General features: G+C 44.7%; 1 protein-coding gene across 1 annotated transcript in view; it reads left to right on the top strand.

Moving 5' to 3' along the window:
• The first annotated feature begins 330 nt into the window (after nt 1-330).
• Nucleotides 331-17,473, top strand: part of CCDC129 (coiled-coil domain containing 129) — a 49,129-nt gene continuing 31,986 nt past the window's right edge. Inside the window, exons 1-8 of the mRNA XM_023753860.1 lie at nt 331-496; nt 1,892-1,940; nt 2,270-2,313; nt 11,637-11,688; nt 13,269-13,355; nt 13,775-13,977; nt 15,256-15,824; nt 16,935-16,992. Of these exons, the coding sequence (XP_023609628.1) occupies nt 331-496; nt 1,892-1,940; nt 2,270-2,313; nt 11,637-11,688; nt 13,269-13,355; nt 13,775-13,977; nt 15,256-15,824; nt 16,935-16,992 (1,228 nt within the window). The remainder of the gene's footprint in view (nt 497-1,891; nt 1,941-2,269; nt 2,314-11,636; nt 11,689-13,268; nt 13,356-13,774; nt 13,978-15,255; nt 15,825-16,934; nt 16,993-17,473) is intronic.

Raw genomic sequence — 17,473 nt, 5'->3', positions numbered from 1 at the left:
TCTGTGGCTGGTTGTAGCCACTTGGCCAACTTCTTTGCTCACTGACCACATCCCTGACAGCCAGCTTGAATCCACGAGGGTGTGGATGTGGCCTGGTGATGGGTGAGGCCACATTAGTCCCTGGTCTCCAGCTGCCTCTCCACTGAGAGGGGACCATTTCTCTGCATTGAAACACAGAACTTGGCTTGTGGATGATCCAAGCTACCAAAGATCGTGACCTGGATCTACTCGTTGGACTGTGAGCATCTTGGCCTTTGCCCTCTCCTTGAGCCAAGCCCAAAAGCTGACCCATTGTGTCTGGTTTGTGTTGCTTTGAGATCAGTGTGCCAAATGATGATGATGGAGAAGTCACATGGATCTGACAGCCCTCGAGGAGTCCAGGAGAGGAGCCGGAGAGGCATCCTGCGGTCCACCAAGAGGGCCTGGGCTCCTCTGGAAGAGCAGCCGCCTCCAGGCTCTGAGGAGGAAGGCCAGAGTCTCCCCACGCCCTCGCTAGGTGAGCACGGGCCTCGGGGTGTCTGAAACTGCCCTTCTGTGGGTGGCGAGGGATGTGGGGGCTTTGGGCTGGGGGCACATAATTTCAGAGCATGGACTTGGCTTTGAAGATACCAGCATTCCTGGCATGATGCCAGAAACTTCTATGAAATGGGCACTTCTGACGTCCCCTACAGACACTCAAAGACCTTGATGGAAACAGTCCAACTAAAGAATGAACTCGGCTTCCTTCCCAGTCCAATGTACCCACATACTAAGCCCCCCAGAACACCAGAGCTGTGTGGAGTCTGTGTTGGAGACATGAGGCTTTATTTTAACCAAAGGCTTTTATTTGCTGGGTTTTACATGAGGCGCTAATAATCATTTAACAGCTTAAAGAGTAATAAGGAAGGAAACACTTCTGCCTCCACTATAATGTAACTGATGGTTTTTCTTTTTTAAATATTTTTATTGATTTCAGAGAAGAAGGGAGAGGAAGAGAAAGATAGAAACATCAATGATGAGAGAGAATCATTGATAGGCTGCCTCCTGCACACCCCCCCACTGGGGATCGAGCCGGCCTGTGCCCTGACTGGGAATCGAACCATGACCTCCTGGTTCATAGGTCGATGCTCAACCACTGAGCCACGCCAGCCAGGCTGGTTTTTCTTCTTTGTTCACCACCTTTCACACTACCTCAACTGAAGAATAAACACCTCCCTGTCCCACTGGCCTTTTTGGTTCACCAGACACCTTGTGAGGGGGTAATTCAGCTCCCTCTCTGACGGTTTCAAGTCCAAGAAAGTCAGCTTAGAGTAGCCTGGAGCCCATAATAGGAAATGCTGCCTTTGCATCCTCTCCTTTCTGCCTGGTGACCCTTTGTTGTGTAGGGATAAAGATCCACCTTAAAAGGCTGGTGCCTTTTTAACACAGGGTGCCTTTGGCAATCTGGGATTCTAGTGCAATTTGTCCCTGGAATGAATGCAAATTTGGTTTCTAACCTGGCAGAGAACGCCTTGCAAATAAACATCCCTGGCTAGCTGCCTTAGGTAAATGTCCCGATTCAATCCGGAGGGGCTCCCGGGTGATTTCCATCCAACAAGAGAAAGACAGAAGTCTCATGTGCTTGTTCACCCTTTGCATTCATGCCAGGTAATTACAGCACGATTCCAACATCTCTTGCTCTTGGTGGTTTCTTTTTCTCCCCTTTTATGTTTTTGGTTTTATTTTTTTAAGTTACAGTCTTTTGGCAAGTTCATCCTTCATTTCCAGGAAAGGATGATTACAGAAAACATGAATATGCTTATAGAAACATGGACCTAAATATGTAAGAAATGGGGCTACGGGGTGGTGACTGAATAATGAAATAGAGTCTTTTTAACTGGCTGTGCTCTGACTGTTTCTTTCTCATTTGTAGACGGTTCCAAACAAGAAAGTATTCAGCGGTGGCTGGACTCTGGGTCCTTGTAAGTGTGTGTTTGTGCCCTTGTACATTTCTCTCACAAAGATCCATGAAAACAATGAGTAACCCTGCTGGGGTGAGGAGTGACCTATAGGGATTTTCATCTTATCTGTGTGCTTGATAGGTTACTCTATTATTGCACAAGTTATGTGCCAGTTTAAAAGAACAAAACGGGGTACTCCTTCAGCCCCTGGCTTCTCATGGCTTCCTGAACGTCCTCTGGTAGTAAAGCCTAGCAAGTCTGCATTTGCTCTCCTCTATTTAATTACAGAGCAATTTGGTCTAACTTATTTACACATACTGTTTGATTCACAATACTTTTGTTTCTTACAGTGTCTCTGTAGATGAAAACTTTCAGCAAGTCACCGACCACACAGGTAAGACAAGAGGCCCCAGCAGCAGTCAGGGTATGTGAACCCTGGTAGGAGCTGTATTGACATGTCTGTGCAAATAACTCTTCTTAAAATGAGAAGTATCAGAGGTTCCTAGAAATAGAACCGATTTCAACAACCATCCGGTGCTGTCACTTTGTTTAATATTCAGGACTGAGGCTCAGGAACGCCAGGGGATTACCCAGCAGCAGGTGGGGGCTGGAAACCAGGACTCTTGCCATCACATTAGCTCAAGTTCTAGCCGAAATTCACCGGGTTCTATGAAGATGTTTTGCAAGAATGTAATTATGGAAATGAAATTGTTTCGTTTCTCCTCACTGTCTATTGTATTTTTCTTTCTAAATCTAGTTTCTTTCTCTTCTTTGGTCTCAAAATGATGCATTTGTTCTCAAAAAAACAAATGACTGTAATCTCTAGCAAACGATGCAAGCATGTATTTCTGAGGCAGAACATGTAGCACCCTTGTTACGCAGAGGTTTGATATGAGCATTATAAAAAGAAAAAGAAATTTAATTACAAGTCGCACAGTTTCCATCTTCAGTAAATGAAATACTGTATTTCATAGAATCGAAGACCCCTTGATCGTAAAATGCACTCACACTTTAAGTTCCACTCAATGGAAAGTAAAACAATAATCCCTGGCAATTATAAATGAAATGCAGTACTGACTGTATGCATGTTAGAATGTGAAAAAAAAAGTGTGTTTTTAAATTGATGAAATGCCATAAATAATGTATGTAAAAATGGCATAAATTAGGAGTTTAATGATTAGAGGAAACAATTTTTAGTCAAATTGTTCCTTACTTGGCTGGTTTTAATTAGTTTACTTTTTTCACTGCCTTTTAACTTAAGATGATGGTTGGCTACAAACCAGTTTAAATTTGGATTTTTTTTTTAAACTTGAAAAGCTAGATAAATTCATTGAAATTTTCTTCTTTGCCAAGTTTATTTTTTTAATGGATTTTTTTTAAGAGAGAGGAAGAGGGAGTGAAGGAGAGAGTGAGAGAGCACAATATTAGTTTGTTATTCCACTTATATCTGCATTCATTGGTTGCTTCTTGTATGTTACCTGACTGAGGTCAAACCCACAACCTTGGCCTATTGCAGTGGTTCTCAACCTTCTGGCCATTTAAATACAGTTCCTCATGTTGTGACCCAACCATAAAATTATTTTCGTTGCTACTTCATAACTGTAATTTTACTACTGTTATGAATTATAATGTAAATATCTGATATGCAGGATGGTCTTAGGCGACCCCTGTGAAAGGGTCGTTTGACCGCCAAAGGGGTCATGACCCACAGGTTGAGAACCGCTGGCCTATTGGCAACAGATTATATATATATATATATATATATATATATATATATATATATATATTCCATGATGGAAAGAAAAATCTCTGGAGATGTTTGCCAATAAATTGAAATTAAGTACCTCTGTTCATCATAGATCAGACTCAAGGAAAGGCAAGAACTTAAGAAATACAGCCAGCATTTCACATCCCCCGACATTTCATCTTCCCAGGTCATGGCGGGACGCATGGCACCAGTTCTGGGGTTGTCAATCACTGTGTTAAAAACTTCACTTCCCCCAAATTAAACACACCTCATGGCCCTTCCTCCTCTGAATCAAGTCAGTGACCTGAAAGGGCTCAGACATGAGGGGAAGACCTGGAGGAGAGGAGGGATATTGGAAGGGTTGTGAGAACAGAAATGCAGTTTCAATTTGCCAGGTCCTTCATCTTCAGCGAGGTTCCTAATAATAATGGACTAGCGCCCTGCAGGTTTAATTGAGCCTTCGTGTTTACGAGGCCTTTCTCATCTATCACATTTTCAACTCAGTGACCTGTGCGGTCGCCCGGCTGGTGTTCATTTGTGATTTACAGGTGAAGGATCTGGGGCACAGGGTGGTTAAGTGCAGATTTCTGGTCCCAGCTGGTTAGTGGCAGGTGGGGACGCTTGAGGTCCGGCAGTCTGTTAGCCACTCTGTTAGCCTCTCTGTGCAGGCACTGGCCATGGTGAGATGGACACACACTGAATTCAGGGAAGCCAGGAGCTGCACTGGGGAGTGTGGAAGCCGGAACAGTCCCAGAAACGGGGGACCTGAGGGTCGTGCTGAGTGTGGCAGGGAGAAACCTGTGGTGAAATGAAAAGGAACTGAAGAGACAGAAAAGTAGCCACTATGGAGGGAGAAGCCTGTGAAAACTCTCACAACCCTCGTACGATGCTGAGAGGCGCACCAGTTCCTAGGGCGGCCATAACCATTACCACAAACTTGGTGGCTTGAAAGGGGATTTATTCTCTCCTGGTTCTGAAGGCTGGAAGTCTGAAATCACGGTGTCAGCAAGGTCATGCTCTCCCTGGAGGTTCAGGGAAGAGCTCCTTCCAGCCTCTTTCTGTCTTCATGTGGCTTCTGTCCACCCTGGGCATTCCTTGGCTGTGGCTGCATCCCCCCATTCTCTGGCCTGTGTTCGCGTGGCTGTCTTTTCCCTGTGGGTCTTCTCTTCTTTTAAGGACCCCAGTCTTTGGATGTAGGATTCGGGGCCCACCCTAATCCACCATGACCACCCCTTTACTAGTTACACCCTCAAAGACCCTATTTCCAAGTAAAGGACACGTTCTGAAATGAAATCTCCGATACAGGAATAAAATCGGGGTGATACCCACGAAAAGTGGGAATCGTTCTGAGGCTGGTTTCCCTCCATGACCATGTCTGGGACTTGATTCACTGAAGTAGCAACAAGATCCAGGTGCCTGCCCATCTTCCAGGCCACCCAGTACCTCCCATAGGGAGCAGTCCCATGGGCCTCCAGGAGGGACCATTTGCAGTTATTGGACTTCATGTGGAAAGAAGTGTTTACCAAATACTTCTCTATATACTTCTTTGGAAAGTAAAAGGAAGCAGCTAATTAACAGGACAGCTGGAAGAAAAGGTGGAGACAAAGGGAAGGTTCTTTTCTGAGACTAGGAGCTATTTCAGGAGCTGTGTTAGCTGGTGGGAATGATCGGTGGCCCGAGATGTCCTGAGGTGGGTGTGGCGCCTTCCCCTGGGACAGTCCGTAAAGCCTGGACCTCTGAGGCCTCTTCTCTTGGGGCTTTGAGGTCTCTGCCACTGAAACGTTGCTTACCCAAGCTCACTAACTGATAGAAATTGCTTGGGTTTCTCCTTTCTGACAGATACCTTCCCTTGCTCCTTCTTTAGCCGTCAGTGATACTTGCATCTTGAGTCTCACAAAAGCACTTCACAAATGATGGTCTCTCACCAGTCTGTCCTGTCTTGTGACAAATATTAGGGCATCTTAGCTGAGTGGTCTGACTCTTGTCTTTAAGTATCTCCAATACATCATCGGCTCAGGGCACATGGATGACTTACAGGGAAGAGCCACATGGGCATCCTTCAACTTCTTACTCCTTTTCTTCTCTGAGAAGCAGGGCTCCAAGTGCAGGTTAACTCCTCTTAGTGGTCACCAACTGCACAAGTGAACAAATTTGATTCTCAGTTTGGGCCTAGAGAGGATCCACGGACCTTCCTATACCCACAAACACCTAGGACATTCAGATGGTCCTTGGAGTGAACGTGATGCTAAATGGACCATGGTCCTAGATGGTAAGGTCCCTCTTCTCAGGCTGATGACTCATTCTTAACCTGGGATTCCAGATTAAAGCTGTACATAAGAAAGGCTGGAGAGAGGACCTAGAGAGAGGGAAAACCCATCCCCACCACTAGAAAACAAATTGAACATCAGCCCTCACTCTAAGAGTGCATTGTCATGATGCTACAAGGACAGATGCGTACACCAAATGCATGTGTTAGGGTTATACCAGGTGTACTTGTTCAACAACTGAGCATACTGTGAGTGGAAGCACAAGTACTAACTCCCACAGCACAGAGATAATGTCTGTCGAAGACCTGCTGGGCGCTGTGGATTATTTAATGGGTGGTTAATTCATCTGTCCTTTTTACTATTCAGATATTTCTTCTCCAATACCCAAGGAAGTCCCTGGTGAGTAAACTCATCTCTTTCCAGAAGGAATTGATTAAACAATAAGAACTTACAGAATCAAATTCTAAATTTTATGGTCTCTATTATAAGAAAAGGTCCAAGTAAATCCAATTAAGCATAATAGATGTTCCCTTAATGCTTATCAAAAGAAAGCATTCAGAGCAAAGAACTGTGCCAGGCCGTGAGAACAAAGATGTAGAATCTATGGTTCCTGCTCTCAAGAATGTCACTCAGACTTTCTAGGGCCATCATAATCTGAATGTAACCTATACCAATGTTCTAAAAGATTTTCTAGTCTTGCCTGCTCTCATTCCATCGCTAGTTCTTTTTCTTTTCTTTCTTTTTTTATATTTTATTGATTTTTTACAGAGAGGAAGGGAGAAGGATAGAGTTAGAAACATCAATGAAAATGAGAGAGAAACATCGATCAGCTGCCTCCTGCACACTCCCTACTGGGGATGTGCCCGCAACCAAGGTACATGCCCTTGACTGGAATTGAACCTGGGACCCTTGAGTCTGCAGGCCGATGCTCTATCCACTGAGCCAAACTGGTTAGGGCTAGTTCTTTTTCTTTAGTCATCCAATTTCTCCTGTATTAACATCTTTCCTGTTCTGTTCACTCCTTGCCCTTCTTTTGAGTCCTGACTCAAGTTCCATATTCTTGACAAGGCCCTTCCTCACATCTGCACTAAGAGACTCATCAGTTTTCTAGACACCAGTCATATCTACTATGGATTCTATTCATATGGCACATGGTCTGTGCTGCCTCAAATTATTAGGGCTATGATCGGCCTCACTAACCAAGTTGCAGATGCCCCTGAGGCAGGAATCCCCTTCTAACACTCCTGATTTCTCCAGAGCTAATCAGCCAAAGGATCTTAGTACAACTGGCCCATGATGAAGATGATGTAGTCAGATTGGGAAATCTTCAAAGGAGAGGTGAGACGTAAGCTAGTCAATCAAAGAGAGATGCGATTTTGGGGAAAAACAAAGAGGCAAAGCAAGACAGTGTCAGTTGGTGGAAGCAAAGGGAGCTTGGGCAAAGTCATAGAATGAGAAGAAAGTTAAATATGTACAGGAATGCATACAAAAGGTGGTCAGACTAGGAACTGGTTTCAGGCTGAGAAGCAAAGGTAGAAAGGTTCCTGTTAAATAGGGTATTTCAGGTTACAAATGCCTTAATATCCAGAAAGAGGGGATCCCACTTGATGTCTTAGGAGAGGGGTGGCAAAGAAGTGTCATCTCAGGTTCCAGTCAAAGGACAGGCTGTGTTCAGTCGATTTTAAAGCCCTACCTTTGTTCACCTGAGTAGAGGGTCCTGAGCCACAAGTGACAGATGCCGTAGGTGCCGCGCCAGGGTATTGCAGCAGGCCTGGTACACATTGGCCTTCTCAATTGCAGTGAGCTATGAATGGTTTCTGAGAAGGGCAGTGACAGATTCCAGTGTGCATCCTGGCAATGGGAGGAAGGTACACACCTCGGGATGAAGCGATTGTGACCTCCACTTGGGGTGGGTGTCAGCAATGGAGTAGAGAGGATGGGTCAACATCACCGGCAAAATAAACAGGTATGTGGGTGAAGAAGAGCCCAATCATTACAACTGGCTTTAAGGTTTTGAGCACGAGTGTCAGGGAGAATGAAGAGACTCTTTTTTTGTAAGGATACAGATTAATAATTCATCAAATGAGACAAACCCTGCTGGCTGCCTCTTCTAAGGTTCTTGGTCATGCAGGAGTTAAGTGTGCAGAAAGCTGCAGATTGCTATTATTTTAGAGCCCTGTGAAAATGTAATTTGATTAGTCTATTGGACGATATTCCAAAGAACCAAATGTCTTCCATGAATCAGTCAGAAATGCTTAGGAAAACCAAAATAAAAAATGCTTTCTAAGCCAATGGAGGTGCTAATTAGTGCCTTCTGCATATCTCACTCCATCTTCCCCAGCCATACACTCTGCAGGGTTAAGCGTGGTGTCTGCTGCTTCAGATGGCAGGAGTCCACCTAGCAGTGGGCAGGGTGGCTGGAGACTCAGGTCTCCAAGAAGGAATAAGAACTGGATCTTAACCCATGCAGTGGGACACACTGAGTAGGGCAGGGCATGTTTTTTCTTGCTTTAATTCTCCTCCAAATCAACCCTTACAAAACTTGGGAATAGTAGGACCTTAATATTTTTTTCAATATTTATTCTCCAATGCATTTAGAAAGTCAAATCTTGTCTTTCTAAAGGGTATCTTGGAAGGGGAAAATATTAGAGAAAATATTAAAACTCAGCAACTAGAGAAATGAGTGAGGAATGAAGGAGGCCCTCGCCAGCAGGGCTTTGTGGTGAGTACAGACACAGCCATAAGAGTCCCATCTTCTCCCTGGGTGAGCCTGGTGCCCGCAGAAGCTTGAGAAAGTCCTGGGCAACAGGAGCGGTTGGTTTGCTCCACCTGGCATTCCTTGGGTGTCAAATTCTCGCTGTGACAGATTCAAATGCTTCCCGGAGCCGGGCAGGTAACCACTATTGGACCAAGCAGGCAGAACAGAGAGCAGAGAATCACAGAGCACATGGCTGCCAACAGACCGCTGCCCTGAGGAGGCCTGGGCCACAGTTGCTGGATTGCCTGAGTTTTCAGGCAATTCTAGGAATCCCATGCCAGTGAGACCTGGGCCGCCCGCTTATGCCTCTCGGTTCAGGTTCAGGTTCAGGTTCATTATTGAAAACAGGCAACCTCGCCCTGATGAACCCATCCTCAGGCTCCAGAAAGTTTATCTTACACATTGGCAAAGTAGAGAAAAACAAAAATAAAACAACCACCACCATAACTAAATACCCCGACAGACAAGGAATAATAACTCCACACTTCTCTCTCCAAGACTCTCAACTACCAGGTGGAAGTGTTGGAAAGATTGGTCGCTGCTTCCCAGGACCCAGGGAGCCTGGAAATGCAAAAGGAAATGGATTGATGAACCAAAATCATTTTTAACAATTTTATTATAATTTTTAAAACAGGCTTAGTTTGTGAATTTCTTTTAAAAAATCATATTGATTTTTCTCTGGCTTGATTTTCTTCAAAATCTAAGCCTGGCAGCAGAGGGCTGATGTATGTGAATTAGATGAAGAGAGACATTTGTGTCATTTCAAATAAGATAAAAAAGACAGTGGATAAGGAATCTCACAAGAGATATAAAAGCTGTATCTGTGCGTCAGTGAGGATGGGGCTCAGGTGAGGGGTTCAGACACCCCAACTGCCCCTCTGGGTCAGTGATGGCTGGGCCTTATGGGGAGCTGTAAGGTGGAAGGAGAGAAGGCCCTTTCTCCAACGGGTATTAAAATTGTGTAAGGCTTTCAATATGCGTCGTCAGATCAGAAAACTAACCCCCCTTGTGACCTAGTTGGCTCCACTTTGCACATTTCCTGGAAAACATGTTGCCTTTAGGGGATCCTTTTCCTCTTCGGGGCTCCCCTTGGTTTCCCGGCAAGCAGATTGCTTCTGAAGATGGATGGCAGGGCTGTGGGGTGTGGTCCACGGAGTGTGGCTCGAGAATCTCATGAAGATGCCCGGGGTGCAGCGCTGCCCATTTCTCTGAATGGCTGGGTTTCCCGTGGGGCCAGGGTGTTGGAAATTGCAGCAGGGCTGAGCGAACTCTTCTCATCAGTATCTGAAAATGGTCATTTCCTCTCTGACAGTCTGAGCCACTCACTGTGGCCACAGTGCCAGCCTGGCCTGGATCACACATCCATTCGCACGTCCGAGGAAATCCAGAGCAATGGCAGGCAACTGGGAAAGGCCGAGGCCGGGCGAGAGAGGCGTCCTAGCAGGACACGCAGAACCACGGAATGGCTTAGGGGAGAAGAGGCGCTCAGAAACTTCAGAGTTCTGTGGAGAGCTAGCCAGGCTCACAGGGAGCTTGCCTTTGGGAGTTCCCTGCACAGCAGTAGGTGGAGGTGGTCGTGGCGGGAATGGAGCCAGGGAGAAATAGAAAAAAAAAATTGCTTAAAACAGACAAATATTTATTTTACCTTCCATTTTGGGCAACGTCTCTAATTTATTGTGGCATCAAGTCATTACAATATGACTGTCAAAAATTAGACTGTGCTTACATCTATGACGTGGTTAATAAAGTGGCAAATAGGCTTTCTCTCGTGTGACAACTTCAATCAGTGGGTAATGGCTTTATGGTCTGAGAAGCTCTGAGAGTGAGTTGAGTTCAGGGAGTGAGCGCTGCAGTGGATTAGCGGTGCCTGCCGAGGCGAGAGACTTGGCACTGAACAAATGGTGTTTCTCAAACTCTGGGTCTTGGAGGTGCCTCACAGGACCCCGAAAAAGTGGATGGACAACTCCGTCAGGACAGCTCCCTTTGACCCCTGTAAAGTAAAGGGTGTCCCAAAATTCACGCAAGAAGTAATTTTGATAGAAAACATGGGTTTATAATGAAAAATTGTAATTTTTTTATTGATTCATAAAGTATATAGTATAGGGTTAGTATGGAATAGCATATTGGGTAAATGGCTTCCGTAGCTTTGCTGGCACATACGCACTCTTTAGTTGAAATTTTCCATGACCGTTTTGCATAAATGTGGCTGAATTTCGATGAGGCTCATTTTCATCTTGATGGCTTGGTTAATCGACAAAATTGTCGCATTTGGGGTTCAGAAAATCCACGAGTGATTGTTGAGAAACAAATGCATCCACAACGTGTCACTGTTTGGTGCAGATTTTGGGCGGGAGGCATTATTGGACCATTCTTCTTCGAAAATGCGGCTGCTCAGGCAATAACAAAAGAGTGCGTATGTGCCAGCAAAGCCGTGGAGGCCATTTACCTGATATGCTATTCCATACATAACCCTATACTGTATCAATAAAACTTTACAATTTTTAATAGAAACATCAATTGGCTGCCTCCTGCATGCCCCCTACTGGGGACTGAGCCCAAATCCTGGGCATGTGCCCCAACCGGAAATTGAACTTTGATCTCCTGGTTCCTAGGTTGACACTTACCCACTAAACCACACCAGCTGGGTCATTACTCCTTATTCTTAAAAATTCGAGACAAGTACTGCTTCTTTCCAGGTAGTCACTGCTGACTACTTCACGTGCTACTGACTCGCTTTCACTGAGCAAGTACACATCTTCAAGTGCCTGTCACACCATTTAGCCATTAATTACGTTCTGTCTTGTTCACGACAGAGATGCCTTGTATCTCATGCCCATACAATCTCAGACATGGCAATCAGTCACACGTTGGTTCCTTTGAGGATGAGAAAACCTTCCATGAGATGAAAGGAAATTAAGTTCATCTCCCCCCTTTTTTTGTTGCAGTTTTTTCGCATGAACAAGGAATGGTTCAAATGACTGTGAAAGACTACCTGAGGTAGGTGGCAGAATCAGTGTTGCTTCAGTCCAGTAGTTTACGGCCACGTCTCTCATGACAGAAGTACAGTGAAGATGGTTCTTAATAATGACATGGATCCTGGGATCTTGTCACTGGTTGAGCCCCGGTGCTGCAATGTTTTTGGGAGCCTTGAGAGAAATGCAGGTTCTTAAAATGTCATGAAGGAGTGAGCAAATTATATCAACAAATTCTGACTTGGGGGGATTTAATTAAAACACGCAGAAATGGCATTCTACTATAATTCAGCTGTTCACAGGACCTGTTCATAAAACAGTTATATTCATAGTTCATATTGCCAATATTATTGACCATCATGCTATAATTTAAATCTTATCATTTCCAATGTTAGTGGAAAGCAGTGAAAGTGACCCCAAGCAGCAGTATCCACATCACCTGAGAACTTAAAAGGACAGATTTTTGATCCCCAACCCAGGCACTTTGAATAGGAAAACCTAAGGGTAGAGTTCAGAAATCGTGTTTTTGTAAGGTCTTCACATAGTCCTGGGCACGCTCTGGTTTAAGGACCACTGAACTAGACTATGAGCTTTTATAGGTCGAGAGAAGCAATTGAACAAAGAGGCAGGGCCCACTGATTCTTACTAATAATGGACAGGATTAAGGAAATTCAGCTGTGCATGCAGGATACCTTGGTCTCCTTGGGAAAACTGTTATCTACATTGTATTCTTTGATAAATTTCAATTTTGTTCCAACTGGCTGTTGTATTTGATGAGACTAGTTGCAGCTGTAGTTTAGATGAGGTATCTACAAGTCAACTACATTATGACAGGGTTCCGTTCTGTTTGGAATATGTTTTCATTGATTTTAGCTAAAGAGGAAGGGAGAGGGAAAGAGATATAGAAACATTGATGAGAGAGAAACATCAACATTGATCAGCTGCCTCCTGCACAGCCCCTGCTGGGGATTGAGCCCACAACCTGGGCATGTGCCCTGACCAGGAATCAAACCAGTGACCTCCTGGGGCATGCTCAACCACTGAGCCACACCGGCCAGGCTGCAAATGCTTTCAAATGACCTGCAGTGCAGGTCTCTTTGGATAGAGGGATGCTGGTTTTTGAGGCCGTAAAGGAGAGTGTTACTGTTGCGTGTGGTTGGCCCTGAGCCTAGAGACAGCACTCAGAGAACACTAACCATGCCCTAGGAAGTCCTTCATGATGAGAATGAATGTTGAGTCGCCTCAGTGGCTGCTGCCTCTACCTCTTTCATAGCAAAATTTTAACTTCCTCCCGAAAGTCAGAGCCTAGCAGGGATCATTCCTGAAAGGTTCCCCAGTGATTTGCCATCTGTCAAAAGTGAGATATTCTGTCACCTTCATAATGAGCACTTGTGGGCACCTGACACTTAAATCCCCACACCTTCTGTAGACAGCACTCCCCTCCGCCGCTGCACTCCTTCTTCAAAGGCATGGCCCCTGTGGGGGTTATTAGGAATGACCAGGAAATGCAAATGTGTGCTCTGGAAGGGAAAGGCTCCCAATGCCCCCCCCCCGGGGGGATGATCTAAAGGGACCCATCTCATCATCGCTACCCTCTCGCCCTAGATCTCTGCACCAATGTTCAGAAACTCCCACTCTATCCAGAGGGACCAGCTTCAACTCATACCATTCTGCTGTGAGTATACCACAAAGGTATGTGGTTTCCAGGCACTTCACATCCAGGAAAATCATCCCAGGGCAACAGTGGATTTCAGGAATCAATAAGTAGGCACTTGAGAAATTCATGAACGGGTGGAGGAGAGAATGAGTGAGGATTTCTAAACCCCAACTTGCAAGAGGAGTATAAAAGGGTCAGTGAAATAGGCTAAATATCTGTCAATGGAGAAATGGTCACATAAGTTATTGGCTCCCATTTTATGGAATTCTGTACAGTGACAAAAGGAATAGGTAGTTGTGTATATATACCAACTTATTATCTTCAATTCATATTTTAGTAGAAAAAAGGCATGATGCCAAAAGATACATAGAGTATGTTACTATCTATAAAACAAATGTGAAAACTATAAAGCATGTATGTTACAGCATAAAGACATTCATATTTTTTACTGCAGCATTCCTGAGTGGCTGGAATTTGGGGAAAAAGATCCAGTGGACATTCTGTTGGACCTGGGGTTTGGTGCTGACGAGCCAGACATCTGCACACAAATTCCAGCCAGATTCCTGGGTTGTGACTCAGCAGCCACAGGGATCAATATCCATGTTTTTCTTGAAGCTCAAAAGCAGCGAATGGACATTGAGAACCCTAACTTGTATGGTAAGTGAGGACCACATGGCATCCAAGTCCTACCGACGGCAATTGTTACAGAGCAAGGGCTCACTGCCCAGTGCACATAGAAGCCAATACTATGGCACTGGCTTTTAAGAAAAAAAATCTTTGTTGTAAGATCAACCAGCAAGAAGATAAGAGGCAGAGCTCAAATCTGTCTTCTGATCCAGGGTTCAAAGAGAGATTGACAGGGTTCAGGGAAACCTGCTGGCATGCAAAATCACTGGGGGGTGGGGGTGGGGAGAGGGAAGGGGCAGGGGCAAGTTTCAACTGGAGAGCCTTGGAGCTTGGCTGGTCATGGTAAGATATGGTAAAGGCTTCAGCACCCAACCTCCCTGGACAGCAGACCCTTCACTTCTGAAAGGATTCTGGTGTTCAGGTTCCAGTTTTGTCCCAGTGCTTTGGTTCCATGGGGTGGAGAGACTTTGATCAAAATCCTCTCCTCTGCACATGCTTTGACCAAATGCGGTTTTGTTCAGTTGTCCCTGAAAAACATCCCAGTATCTTGTTAAAATAAGATCAGTTTGAGCTGGTTCTGCAGTTACACAGTGAGCGGGGAGGTGAGCCACAGAATGAGGAGAGATGGTCTGGGAGATGTGTACAGTGGCAATCCACCCCTCCTGTCATCGCTGAAACAGAACAGCTTATATCTGGATCCCTCTACATGTGCATATGTTGGGGGAAGGGAAATATGTTCCATGTTGTTTTATTCATGAACTTGGCCCACCTGGAAGGTCACTGGTTGTAATGATGGAGAAAAGGTGGACCTAGAATTTGGATCCAGGCCTCTTGACTCCATGCACCATGAGTTTTCCATACTCTCAGGTGGCAATAGATGGAGAGGATGGAGGTGAGGATGAGGATATCTACTGCCTAAAGCAGTGGGAGAAACTCAAGTTCATCTTGTATGGAAGAGCTGGGTTTACTTTTTGACAATTTAGTTTTATTCACAAGATTGAACTCAAGATACATCTTTGCCTGTCGATGTTATGGATTAACACACCATTAATCATTGGCATATATGAATCTATCTAGTATGCATGTACAACTAAATACAAAAGGTATTCACTTCCCCTTAACTTTATATAGAGGAGTCACCTTCATAATAATTAGTAGCATGTACAGAGAAAAAATGAGTTTCTGGAGCTTCAAGTCCTTCTCATCTTGAAAAATCACATGTGTTAACCAACCTCTCCAGTTTTGACACTTCAATGCAGTTTCATTACAAAAACCCAGCCTAAAAATTGTGCTTTCTATATCGTTCAGGCCGTTTCCGACAGCTGGAAATCCTGGGTCAGGTGGCCAATGCCTTCTCATCTTTGCTGAATGATGTTAGCACCTGGCAGAGCGAAGCTGAAGAGAAAAATGAAGAGGAAAATATGCAAAGAACTTCAGTGAGTGGAGCCGAAGGACATCCAAGAAGAGAGGGGGAACTTTTCAGGAGAGCCTCGAAGCAGATCAGGAGCCACGGTAGTTCAGAAGTGTCAGGGTCTCTGAAGAAGAGGGAACATTTTTCCAGCACCTGTGCAGGACCAGGGGGATGTGCAATAGAATCACCAGCTGTGACAGACAACCTTGACCAAAGTCATTTATCTCCTTCGGCCGAGCATTGGTCTCTCCAAGCCTGTGATGACTTGATACCTTGTCGTCCTCCCAGAGCTCTTCTGAAAAGGCGCTGGCCTTACTCACCCAAGCTAGCCAAGCAGACTCCTCCTTCCTGTGTGTCTGAGGGGTCAGTCAAGGACAGAACTCGGAAAGAAAATGCGATTCAGACTAACAAGCTCAAGAGCTTATCTGGGGTGAGGAAGGCACCAGACTCCTTCGAAATGGAAGAGGTCAGTGTTGTTTGTACTTTGCGCTCAACTTCTAAGGGAGATAACCCTCATCAAGGCACCTTTTGCCTTTCAGCCCTCATTTAACCCCTTCATCTGTCAGTCCCTCGGCATTAGGTCTTATGTTCCAAACTCCTGTTTACTCTGGGACATTTAAGGTCATTCTGGTTGCTTCAGTCAGAACTAAATGATATGAAACCAGCCGTTGGTTTCTCCCATCCCTTTTCTGGTCCTTGCTCTCAGTTGAATCCACAGGTCATTTCTCACTGTTTTATTATGCATCTCAGGATGGTTTTCTCTACTCTTTCCACATTTCATCTTCTTCGAGGGTCCGTTCAACTACTTCCCACTCAGTGAAATTCCTCCTCTGTATTCTCATAGCCTCGGCAGGAAGAGCTTGTTGAGGTAGAGATTGTGTGTGTGTGTGTGTGTGTGTGTGTGAGAAGGACGTCTGCCCCACCACCCCCCACCACCGCACCAGTTCCTAGAGGACCAGATTTTGTCATTGAGGGGATGTGTCTTTGAAATATTTCCCCAAAGATGACTAATGCAGGGCCTTAGACAAAGAAGCAGGATGGGTTTGTTTTTTTATTTTTATGGGATCAGTATTTTGTTAGTTCGCTTTGGGATTTATTGACAGTCACATAGCTTGACTCCCATTTCACATATCTCCTTTGCTTTTTCCTCCCACCTTCATACATTCATGCTAATTTTCACCCTATTTAGATGGCATGGCCACCTGCACTTCTCAGTCTTTTAAAAAATATGTATATACACATTTTCATTATTTTCTCTATTCTTTAATATAATTACAAAGAAAATACAGAAGAGCATGCCCCACCCCTCTTTTCATGTCAAATTATCCAGTAGTGGGGGAGGATATTTACTTGTAAATCCCAAGGTTGGCCACCTCTCCTTTGAGCCGTCTGCTGTGAGGCATGCACTGTGATAAGCTCCGGGGAACAAACTCCTCCCTAAAGGGAACCACAGTGCAGGGATGGGCATAGAAACCAAGACAGTGACAGGTTACTGATACACTTCTCTGTCACTATAGAGACAGGTCGGGGTATCTGGGGAACAAGATAATGAGATTGACGCATTCTGGTGTCTCAGGTCCAGAGCTTTGAAGAGGAGATTGGTGATCACCCTGACCTGACCTCAGGAGCTAAAGGTAAGAATTCGTCAAGGTGTGCAATTTCATCAATCGTCTTTTCAGAGAATGTAAGTAACTGCTATTCAACTTCCTTAAAATGTAGAACTTACTCATTGCCAAGGAGATGCCACATGTGTTACGACTACTATCTACTACCACTGCATTTTCTACCTGCTGCTATTAAACTCTCACTAGCAATGCAAATGTACAAGTAAATTTCAAAATATTTACTACAGAAATGTTTAGTATCACTGGGGCTTGTCTACCATTAACTCTGTGTGAGGCAACCAGGATAGTGAAATGGATTTCACATAGGACTGGGACTAACTGAGGGAATATGTTCTTACTTCTGCCAACTGCTTAATGTTGTACACGTCATATCATGTCACTGGGCCTCAGGTTTTTACATGTTATAAAGAGATGAGAACAAATAATTTTTTAAGTTATCTGCCAGACTTATATCCTAAATTAAGTGATTCTGTGACCTTCATGTGAACCT

Source organism: Myotis lucifugus, unplaced genomic scaffold, assembly GCF_000147115.1.
Source record: "Myotis lucifugus unplaced genomic scaffold, Myoluc2.0 scaffold_52, whole genome shotgun sequence".
Lineage (NCBI taxonomy): Eukaryota > Metazoa > Chordata > Mammalia > Chiroptera > Vespertilionidae > Myotis > Myotis lucifugus.
The sequence above is the reverse complement of the archived record's forward strand: the minus strand, read 5'-3'. Positions and strand labels throughout refer to the sequence as shown.